Source organism: Notolepis coatsorum, assembly GCF_963971535.1.
Source record: "Notolepis coatsorum genome assembly, chromosome: 2".
Lineage (NCBI taxonomy): Eukaryota > Metazoa > Chordata > Actinopteri > Aulopiformes > Paralepididae > Notolepis > Notolepis coatsorum.
This window is the reverse complement of record NC_140166.1, coordinates 107,698,333-107,709,446: the sequence shown is the minus strand read 5'-3', so window position 1 is coordinate 107,709,446 and position 11,114 is coordinate 107,698,333. Positions and strand designations below refer to the sequence as shown.

Genomic DNA, 11,114 nt, shown 5'->3' with positions numbered 1-11,114 from the left:
CATTTGAGCTAAGCTAAGCTAGCTTGCAGCCGGATAGCTTTCTACTGAACGCACAGAGAGGAAATTGGTATCTATCCATCTTCTGGTAAGTGACATTTCCCATAATATTGGCTTGTGTGGTAGCTTTTAAGTTGCCTGTTACCTGAGATTTCCCCATGGAAACTGATGATATTTCATTAATATTTCACTGAAGGATTACAAATCCTTACATCTAAGGCCCTCTGGTCAACCATGATAGCATCGTCTCCTCTGGAATGTGTCTGTGGCTCCAGTAACCAAGCTACAAATAGATCTTGACCACTAGGTACAAGCTCTCCCATTTCACTAAGATAATAACTAATGGATAAAACGTATCTACAAACATACATTTAGACTGGCCCCATAGATTACTTCATTAATATATCATATTTAAATAATATCTTACACATAACCACAAAAGCTGAATATCTGAGCCACTCCCTCCAAACATATACACTGTTTCCCCAGCGAAACCATGCACCCAGGATTAGAATACATTGACCTGATAACCTGTGTAACCTAACGACCGGTGCCTGCATGGTGCCTCCGGCCAGAGGAGGAGCAAAGATGAACATAATATCATATTCAGCAACAGCTCACATATATTCCAGACATATGACCATCTAAGAGCAGGCCTGTCGATCATCAGTCATCAACCAGTCGGTCATCCTCTCTAAAAATGGAATTCCCAAATTCCAGCACTGTACGTGGTGCGCCACCCTGGCGCCCTGAAGGGGATATTATTGAGCAAGACTTACTTTGGAGCAAATTCACAGGTACATTTTTACTCACCTTGTCAATCTTCAGATCTTCATCCTCCTATATTTCTCACCTGCAGAGGTACAGTTTCAATAACATTCAGGGAAACCAAATTACTTTTCCCACCTGGCAGAAAACTGAAAATGACCATGGCTGCTATTACACGTTTTACAGAATGTAATATTCTTGCTGTTAATAAAGGAGGTCAAATGGACAGAAATATAGAGGAGACCAGCTTGGTGGATATGAACACACTTTATTGTCAACAGGTTGAATGTTGTTACTATCTACTGGAGCCATATCTAGATAGAGTTTGGCCATTTCCATGTTGACTCCATAGTACTGCCTCATGGCCGTTACTAAGTAACAAGTGATTCTATACCAGCTGGTCTTTAGAATGTTGGTCACCATGGTGATGTTATGATTCTATACCAGCTGATGTTTAGAATGTTGGTCACCATGATGATGTTATGGAGGACGTTGTTCCATATACAGACAACACTTGTTAGTTGTAGAGAAGAGGCAGCGACGTGGTGTCCATAGTCCAACCTGGACAAACTCTTGTCTATATATGGCCCTGATCTCTACATCCCTCAGGATTCGATTGGTTAAAATACAGGTGATCTTTGGAAATCTCTTACAGAGGAGTACAGTTGAATTGTTAAAAATAAAAGCCAGCTCTCCCTCCAGATGGAGTCCTGGTAGAAGTCAGCCCCACAGAGCTGCTGAGCCCCCAGAGGAACTGCTTGGAAGATCCTGCATGACGGCTGCAGGCTGTGTGTAATCCTCTACTCTATGACATCACTGATAGCATTCACCCGATACAAAAATAAAATAAATAGCAATATGTGTCTTTTAATATACGCTTAATATATTATATATCATACCTGGGTGAGATATTATGCCTTTAAAGCAGAGATATTCCCTTCTACAGTAACATAGTACACATATATTATATCATCTTTAATACCCTTTGTCTTGTTTTAAAAACAGTGCCTGCTGAGACACACGGATAGTCAGACAGATAGTCAGTCAGACAAACCGATAGACAGTTAGTTAAAGATATAGACACGCGCTCGAACAGTGTTATTCATCTCCAGGAGTTTTATATTTGACAAGAATCCCAAGTATTTCTCTCCCTCCACACAGTCAAGTGCTCTCTGTAAACTGCAGTAAAGTTTTGCAGCAGGATGTGGATGACCAGACACCTGATACAATAGCATCAAGGTATTTGGGCCACAATATGATAATAGAGTCTTGCTCTTGTCTTGCTCTTGACTCGATACTGAGATATAGTGCAATTTATCACTGTTTTTAATTCATGTGACTACAGTAAAAAGCTGAAATAATATGCTTCTTCTTAAGTAAAACGCTGTGAATCAATGATCCAAGGAAACTGAGGACCTTTCAGACTCTACAATATTCCATTGTATCAGCGCTTCCTCACACCAATAGTTTACTGGGAACTAGGGCTGCACGATTAATCGTAAAAAAAATCGCGATCTCGATTCATAGACCTATGCGATCTCATTTAAAAATTATGACGATTTCTTTCTGTATTGTGTGAATAAAGGGTTATATTGTATATGTTTGATTGCCTTGCTAGCTGTATTGTTTAACATCAAATTGTATTGAATCATAACTAAAAATTACAATGTGTGACATAGAAATATAGCAATTTAGTCTAATCCAGTGTTTGTTGTTTGGTGGTAATAATCCCAACACACCTGCTTTAAACTGCATTTAAAACAGTATGCTCTGCTATACTGTAAAACACAATAGACACAGCTATTCACTCTCTCTCTCTCTCTCTCTCTCTCTCTCTCTCTCTCTCTCTCTCTCTCTCTCTCTCTCTCTCTCTCTCTCTCTCTCACACAAATAATGTAATAGAATAGAATCTAAAGCAGCTACTGCTGTGTTAATGTCGAGAAGAGGAGACAAGTGGAGAGGAGGAGTTGAGGGGAGAGGGGAGGAGAGGAGGAGACAGTATGGGGAGGAGATCAGGAGGTGACAGTAGGAGGAGGTGATCTGCTGTTGATCTCCTGGCGGACCCGGCAGCCCACGGCAGTGATGAGCGCTGCTCCCTTCCCACTGCCATCCTCTGATAACAGGAAGTTGACATTACAGCGAGGGGCCAGTTGAGCCACCGTCTGGTGCATCACCCCAGAGAAACTAGTGAGAGAGAAGATGGAAAAACGTAGAGATGGTGTATCAGAGAATCTAGAGAGAGGATAACACAATTTAGAGATGGTGTATCAAATACACTAGAGAGAGAGAAGATATAACAACTTAGAGATGGTGTGCGTGAATACTTTACCCAAGGCAGTTGTCCTTCCGCGTTCGGTTTGCGCGCCCTGATTGGCCTCTCAGCCTTCCGCGTTCGGTTTGCGCACCCTGATTGGCCTCTCAGCGCCCAATCGCGTTAGCCCTACTATCGCCGCACTACTCGCTCAATATACTACTATGCGCTGTGCTCTCTGTCTGAAGCGGAGCGGGCTCTGCTGTGCTTACACTTGATGCAATACACGATACTAACTAGAGAGATTAGCGTCACATAGCTGGCCTTTTTCTGAAAACCCAAGCACATATTGTTCCATAGCATATGCCTTCAGTTGATCATGATATCCTCTCTTACCTTGACGATTAAAAAGCCTCCATAATTTAGTAAATAAAGCTGTAGCCAGCCAGCTAGCATTGATGCTATTCAAAATGCTATCCACATTAGCTGATGCAATACACGATACTAACTAGAGAGATTAGCGTCACATAGCTGGCCTTTTTCTGAAAACCCAAGCACATATTGTTCCATAGCATATGCCTTCAGTTGATCATGACATCCTCTCTTACCTTGACGATTAAAAAGCCTCCATAATTTAGTAAATAAAGCTGTAGCCAGCCAGCTAGCATTGATGCTATTCAAAATGCTATCCACATTAGCTACATAGCTAACCAACTAAATACAATACAGTGGTATCCTGAGGTAACGTTGAGTACAACGTTTGCTAGTCGAAATGACTGGACACACACAGGGACAAGTTAAACATCAATCAATTAATTTATTCCAACAGGAAGTTTGAGCTGCTTGTGAGCCAAGGTGTTGGAAACTAATGACGTTAGCTCGAAAAAGCACAGAGTAGTTAGGCGATAGGCGATTGGGCGCTGAGAGGCCAATCAGGGCGCGTAAACCGAACGCGGAAGGACAACTGCCTTGGGTAAAGTATTCACGCAGATGGCGTATCAGATAAACTAGAGAGAGGATAACACAACTTAGAGATGGTGTATCAGATAAATTAGAAAGAGGATAACACAACTTAGAGATGGTGTATCAGATAAACTAGAGAGAGAGGATAAAACAACTTAAAGATGGCATATCAGAGAAACTAGAGAGAGAGGATATAATAACTTAGAGACGGTGTATCGGACACTAAAGAGAGAGAGAGAGAATATAGAACAAATTAGAGAAGGTGTATAAGAGAAACTAGAGAGAGAAAGAAGATAGAACAACTTAGATATGGTGTGTCAGAGAATCTAGAGAGAAAAGATGATAGAACAACTTAGAGATGGTGTATCCGAGAACCTAGAGAGAGAGAGAAGATAGAACAACTTGGAAATGGCCTCAACAGCGTCCCAGTTTGCGAGCACAAACCTGGTGCAAAGATAATGTCATGTTATTTCACTAGGTAGGCTATATGAGTTTGCTCATATTTGCTCAAACTGGACACATATAATCACACCAAGCACACCTTGATTGTTGTAATATTATATACTGTATAGTCTAGTAAGAAATGTGAACAAAACTCATTTTAGAAAAAATTCTAATTTTAGCTAAATTTGTCATTAACTTGATCTTCTGCTGAATTGTCGTGAGATGCGTTATCATGGAAACCATTGTTTACTTCTTCACAGCAGCTTTATCAAATAAAAGTAGAACACCTCGGCTAGAGCCTTGTCACAGTTCAAGATGAATGCACTTGTTTGGCTTTTGTGTGCTGAGGGTAAACTTCTCCTAGGTGCCATTGGCACTGACCCAGAAAGCTAACTTTATGCTAGCAAGCCTTTCTGTCAAGCCTAGCTTGGCCTATGGTTAACAAACAGTGAATATGATCTGAAAAAAGACTGGCTTGCTAGCCACACATCTCATTGTCCCCAAATCAATAACTTATTTTCATGTCATGCGTGGTAGCTATAGATCACTGTCAGCCTTAGCCTCACGGAGAAAAAAGGCCTTGTTTCTCAAGTTTCTTTAATAGTTGTCATACAGAAGTACAGAATACTTTTATACAAAATGCTTCTTACTGTTACGCTCCAGAGACTGTGCAAGACAAGATAAGTATGAAATAAAATAACATAGTATAGCATGTAAATTAGAAGTAAAAAAATGAGGTCACAGTGTTCAGTATAGACATATGTACAATGCAGAATAGACGTAACTGAGTTACCATATAATATACAATACTATGCAGTGTACTAATATACAATACTATATAGTGCAAGGCAGAAATGGGATGAGGTGCAATTTAGGTACAATTTACAGTAGGTGTACGAGTAGTAGTGCAAATCCTTTATCAATAAATATAAAGTGTGTTTGTGTGATCTAAAGTGTGGAGAGTGGGTGCTGCAGTGTGTTGTTTGTTTAAGTGAGTGTGCGTGTGGGTGTGTGTGCTGTGTGCATTTGATGGTTGTTGCATAGTGTTTATTGTTCGTTTAGCAGCCTGATGGCCTAGGGATAGAAGCTTCTTCTGAGTCTTTCTGTGCTCGCCTTAAGATATCGCTTGCCTGACCGCAGCAGTTCAAAGAGGCAGTTGTTCGGGTGGCTGGAGTCCTTGATGATTCTCCCAGCCTTCCCCCTGCACCGCTTGTTGTAAATGTTCTGGAGGGTGGGAAGCCCCCCTCCAATTGTGCGTTCGGCTGAACGTGTCACTCTTTGTAGTCTGCTACGGTCTTGTGCAGTGCTATTCCCAAACCAGGAGGTGATGTTGCCAGTCAGGATGCTCTCTATTGTACATGAGTAGAAGTTCCTAAGGATCTTCTGACTGACTTGGAACTTCCTTAGGCGCCTGAGGAAGTAGAGGCGTTGTCGTGCCTTCTTCACAACACTGTCAATGTGTGTGGTCCATGTCAAGTCCTCGGATATGTGGGCTCCGAGGTACTTGAAACTGTTCACTCTCTCAACCGGTGCCCCGTCGATGCTGAGGGGGCTGTAGTCCTTGACCCCCGACCTCCTGAAGTCCACAATCATCTCTTTTGTTTTGCTGACGTTCAGGGAGAGGCAGTTCTCCTGACACCACTGTGACAGATTCTCTACCTCTTCCAGGTAGGCCCTCTCGTCGTTGGCAGAGATCAGGCCCACCACTACTGTGTCATCAGCAAATTTGATGATTGTGTTGTTGTTCCGCTGTGCCACGCAGTCATGTGTGTACAGAGAGTAGAGGAGGGGGCTCAGAACACAGCCCTGGGGGGCCCCTATGTTGAGCGTGATGGATGAGGAGGTGCAGTTGCCTGCTCTTACCACCTGGGGTCTGCCCGTCAGGAAGTCCAAGACCCACTGGCAGAGGTCATAGTTCAAGCCCAGGTCCCTGAGCTTGGCTATGAGTTTGGAGGGGACTATGGTATTAAATGCTGAGCTGTAGTCGATGAACAGCATTCTCACATAGTTCCCCTGCCTCTTGTCCAGGTGTGATGCTGCTGTGTGCAGCACATGGGCTATGGCGTCCTCCGTGGACCTGTTGGGGCGATATGCAAATTGCAGGGGGTCCAGGTTGATGGGGAGGGAGGAACAATTGTAGCCCTTCACTAGCTTCTCAAAGCACTTCATGGCTATGGAGGTGAGGGCTACAGGGTGGTAGTCGTTGAGGCAAGCGGGCGTAGATCTTTTGGGTACAGGGATGATGGTGGACTTCTTCAGACAGGTGGGGATGACAGCCTGTTCCAAGGACAGGTTAAAGATGTCAGTGAATACCGGGGCCAGTTGGTCGGCACAGACTTTTAGGACGCGGCCGGGGATGCCGTCCGGTCCTGCTGCCTTCCTGATATTCACTTTTTTAAAGGTCCGCCTCACCTCATGCTCTGTTACCCTGAACACTGAGTCTCCATCAGCAGACCCCCCCCCCCATTGCCGTGGTTTGTAGGCTGGTGTTGTTATTCACAGCCTCAAACCTCGCATAGAAGGAATTGAGATAATTTGCTAAGGAGATGTCACTGTTCAGTTTGAGGGAGGTGCCTAGCCAAAGCTATGAGGTGACTAGCCAAAGCTAAGAGATATAACGGAACGTAGACCAAATGCGTCCACATTTTTATAGGATTCTAGCACATTTTCATAACAATAGCGAATATTACCGTTTTCATTGAGGTTTCTTACAAATTAACAATGTTTTATGTTGTCCTTTATATGCCGATTATCATTAAAATCTTAAATTGTACCATATGTCCCCCTTTAGACAACATATGTAACGCTACCAGCGCACTTTTGTTAAGATAATTAGTTTACCATTCGCGGTCGCTATACCGAGGTCGCAGTAATAGTTTACCGCTGTTCAGATCACGGCGAAGAATAGACACATCCCAGTGACCTGTGACCTGTGCTAAGGATCTTGGGAAATGTATTCATGTAGTTTTCAACATTTTCACCTTTTAATTTTAAACCAATGCTGCCATCTACTGACAACAGAAAGTGTTGTCTATCGTCACTTCCGTATACAGCGTCGCCCGAAACCCATTCTAGAGATTCCCACTTTTTACTGGGAATGGGGCGTGGCCGTATTTGGTCCCAGACAATAAGAGTAGCTGCGATTGGTCACCGTGACGTTACTACACAAAGTCAATTCACTTGTGAGATCGCTGGTCTCCTATAAGGGGCGGGGGGGGGGGGGGGAGTTGTGTTGCTCATGATGAATTACAGGAAATTACTTTCTGAACCGTCTCATCATAAAATCACATCATTAATAATTTTCTCTGAATATGTTTGTTTTGTAGCAAGTAGTTTCATTTAGCGTTTCTCCATTGAAAACTGACACAGTGCTCTCTCTCCTCATGATATATTTAAGCATTACATCACGCAACGGAGTGTGTTATACAAATTAGATCACGCCTATGGGTGGTTGTTAGGCCCGATGCGCAGCCGAGGGCCGTTAGACCCCCATAGGCGTGATCTAATTTGTATAACACACGACTTCAAGTGATGTAGTGCGTTTATACAATGACCGAATTCACCCAACCTTATTGCTATACAATAAACACACAGTAATTAAAGCATAATGGAGATTTATTCACAAAACCATCCACAGAGAAAGTAGATCCAATAGTAGATCCACTAGTAGACACCAGAGGGAGCTCCACAAACCATGTTAAACCCAGATTCGGCTCAAACAAGGGACTAAACGCCCTACCCACAGCTGTAAAGGAATGTGAATAACTACCCACTTTCAAAACCAAAAGAGAGCACCTACGGGATACTGCAATTCGAAACTGGCCCCTGTAAATGTCCTAACCCAACACCCTCCAATGTACAGTAAATGTCCTAACCCAATAATACACAAAACCCTTTTCTTGGGACCAAGTAAGGTTTCGTCGATAATCCAATGTACAGTTACACCCCGCCTACCCAAACCCCCCCACCCAACCACCTCCAATGTGTTTCCCCACCCCACCCACCCAACCCCCCCCCCTATCCAACCTCCTCTAATGTGCAGTTTCTTCGTCAAATGTATATACTCTCTTTTTTGGACTATTTTTGTATCACAAACAGTACTGTATTTGTAAATCTGGTATGTCATAAATGTATAGATGTAGCAGTACTATCTATCTGTATGTCATGTATGTCATATATGTTATGATGAATTGAAAATGTGGGACCCTGATGTAAACAAGACGAAAGTCTTTCTCTGGTCTGCATCCCCTTAACAATTGTGTGTATTGAGCCGTACTGTATTGTACCCATTCTGCAATCTGTTAATAAAATGTTCAATCAATCAATCAATCAAATCTGACAACAAAAAAAAAGATCGACGGCCCTTTTTTTTTTTTTTTTTTAATATCCGCGATTTTTCTTTTGTTTCACAATGGGTCATGACAAATTAATTACATAATCCATGTGTATGTACACGAACTAACATATTCCAGTTGACTATCTTTTTTGGAGGATTTGTTCAAAAGCTATTCATACTTCCATTTTTCTATCTATGGCGGATTGATTCAGACAGAAAAAAAAGTTATTACAGGCTAGCATGTGTCAATGATTAGCAACAAAACAGATTTTTTTTAATCCTCTTTTTCTCCGCCTGATTTTCTGTGCTTTTTCCTCCCATCCCAATTTAGTCGTTATGCCAATTCCCCCCTCCCCTACCTGGTTGTTGTGCGCATGTGCCCTCTACTGGTCGGTCAAGGGAGCCCTGAGGTCTACCACATGCTTCCTCCGACACATGCGGAGACAGCCAGCGGCTCTCTTTTCACCTGACAGCGCGGACTCTCATTGGTGAAGTGTAACGTGTGGGAGATCACGCTGCCTTCACCACTTCCTGTCTTTGACGGCTGGCCCAAGCCGGAGGCAATGCTGACACCTGGATTCGAGACCGGAGTCTCTCGCATTGGTGACGAGCGCAATCTCCGCTGCGCCACCCAGTCGCCCCAACAAAACTGATTTTGATGGATTTCTTGTTTTTTATAATGTCAGATTTAACAACTCTTTTCAGAAAAGTGGGAGTATTTCATTTTTAATCTGACCTTACAAAAAAAATCTATCTAAAAATAAAAATGGTTATGATTATGGATGAAGTTGAATAAAAGATTTATATAAAAAAAAAGTGGAAAAGTATTTCATTTTCAACATATAATATTTGTATGGCGTTTTTGAAGAGGACAATTTAGTCCACTAATGGTAAGAGTGTAACACTTTAGTTTTCAGACACAAGGGTTAAATTATTAATTGTCCAGTTTCTTGGCAGCTTTAACATTGGGCTTTTTGACAAGGGACGATGATGATGCATGGTAACGTCAACTATTTTAGCTAGCTAGCATGTTTATTTTTATCACAGAGAGAGAGAGAGAGAGAGAGAGAGAGAGAGAGAGAGAGAGAGAGAGAGAGAGAGAGAGAGAGAGAGAGAAAGAGAGAGAGAGAGAGAGAGAGAGAGAGAGAGAGAGAGAGAGAGAGAGAGAGAGGAGAGAGAGAGAGAGAGAGAGCGAGAGAGAGAGAGAGAGAGAGAGAGAGAGAGAGAGAGAGAGAGAGAGAGATAGTTCTCCAACTTGTGTGCGTTTAGACTGCGTTACCCTCTGTTGCAGTGATCTCCTGGTTGTTCCCCACCTAGGTTATCTAACTATTGCGCCACCGCAACTAGAAACACTGGCCTGGCCTGCTTCTAAGTTCAGTGACCTGACTGTGAGAAAAGTTATAAAATCTTATAATAATAATAATAATAATAATAATAATAATAATAATAATAATAATAATAATAATAATAATAATAATAATAATAATAATAATAATAATAATATAAAAATTATTTCATTTCTTTTTTTGTATCTGCGCAGGCCAGGCCACCGGTAAAACTCCCGGTGCTCCCAATTCTCCACTTGCACAACCTGAAAGTAGGCACTTCCGGCTGACTTCCGGTTGCCAATGGTACTTCCTGTCCCATCCAAATACATTGGTTTTAGCTACTTTTCTCCCCTTATTTAAACAACTTTGTCGTCACAAAGAGGCAATGAAACGTTTGTATTATTATAGTATAGAATGTATTTAATAAGCAAACGTTTGTCAGCAGGGTTTTTGGGCTGTATTTCATGTAAAAACGTTTAGTGTTAGTTTCCTTGCTCAGCCAGCATTAGCCTTCATTAGCTAACAGAAGCTAGTGGTTAAACAGGCCGGATTAGCTTTGAGCTAACTATCTTTCCCGACCCATGTATTCATTCCATTCTAAACATAACGTTAGTTTACAAAACATGACCTGTCTATATAACGTTGAGGAACAAATTATAAGTGTGTGGGTTAGGGTGACCAGATGCAAAAAGTCCAAAAGTGGGACAACAGTAAGATTTTGGTGGGACAAAGTGGGACAACAGTACGATTTTGGTGGGACAAAGTGGGACAGATAGATAATGTAAAAATGTTTATTAGAATAACTGCCATGGTCTTCACTGAATAGATTTAAATCAAAGGTTAAAGGTTAAATCAAAATAAATACAAATTAAATACCACCTAACATCTGTTTTAAATATTCAAACGTCATCACTTGACAGGAATGTCTTGTGTTTGATATTCCCTGTTAACACAGAACAAGGGAAAACAGTGTAGTATAATACAAAAATAATAATACAAATAAATTGTGTTTCTATATTAGAATAAC

General features: G+C 41.8%; 1 protein-coding gene across 1 annotated transcript in view; it reads right to left on the bottom strand.

The window, feature by feature from the left end:
* Positions 1 to 1,029: 1,029 nt before the first annotated feature.
* Positions 1,030 to 11,114, bottom strand: part of LOC311223483 (hexokinase-1-like) — a gene marked incomplete at its 5' end in the record, with an annotated part of 122,586 nt that continues 112,501 nt past the window's right edge. Inside the window, one exon of the mRNA XM_084308268.1 lies at positions 1,030 to 2,949. Within this exon, the coding sequence (XP_084164394.1) occupies positions 2,778 to 2,949 (172 nt within the window). The 3' untranslated portion in view covers positions 1,030 to 2,777. The remainder of the gene's footprint in view (positions 2,950 to 11,114) is intronic.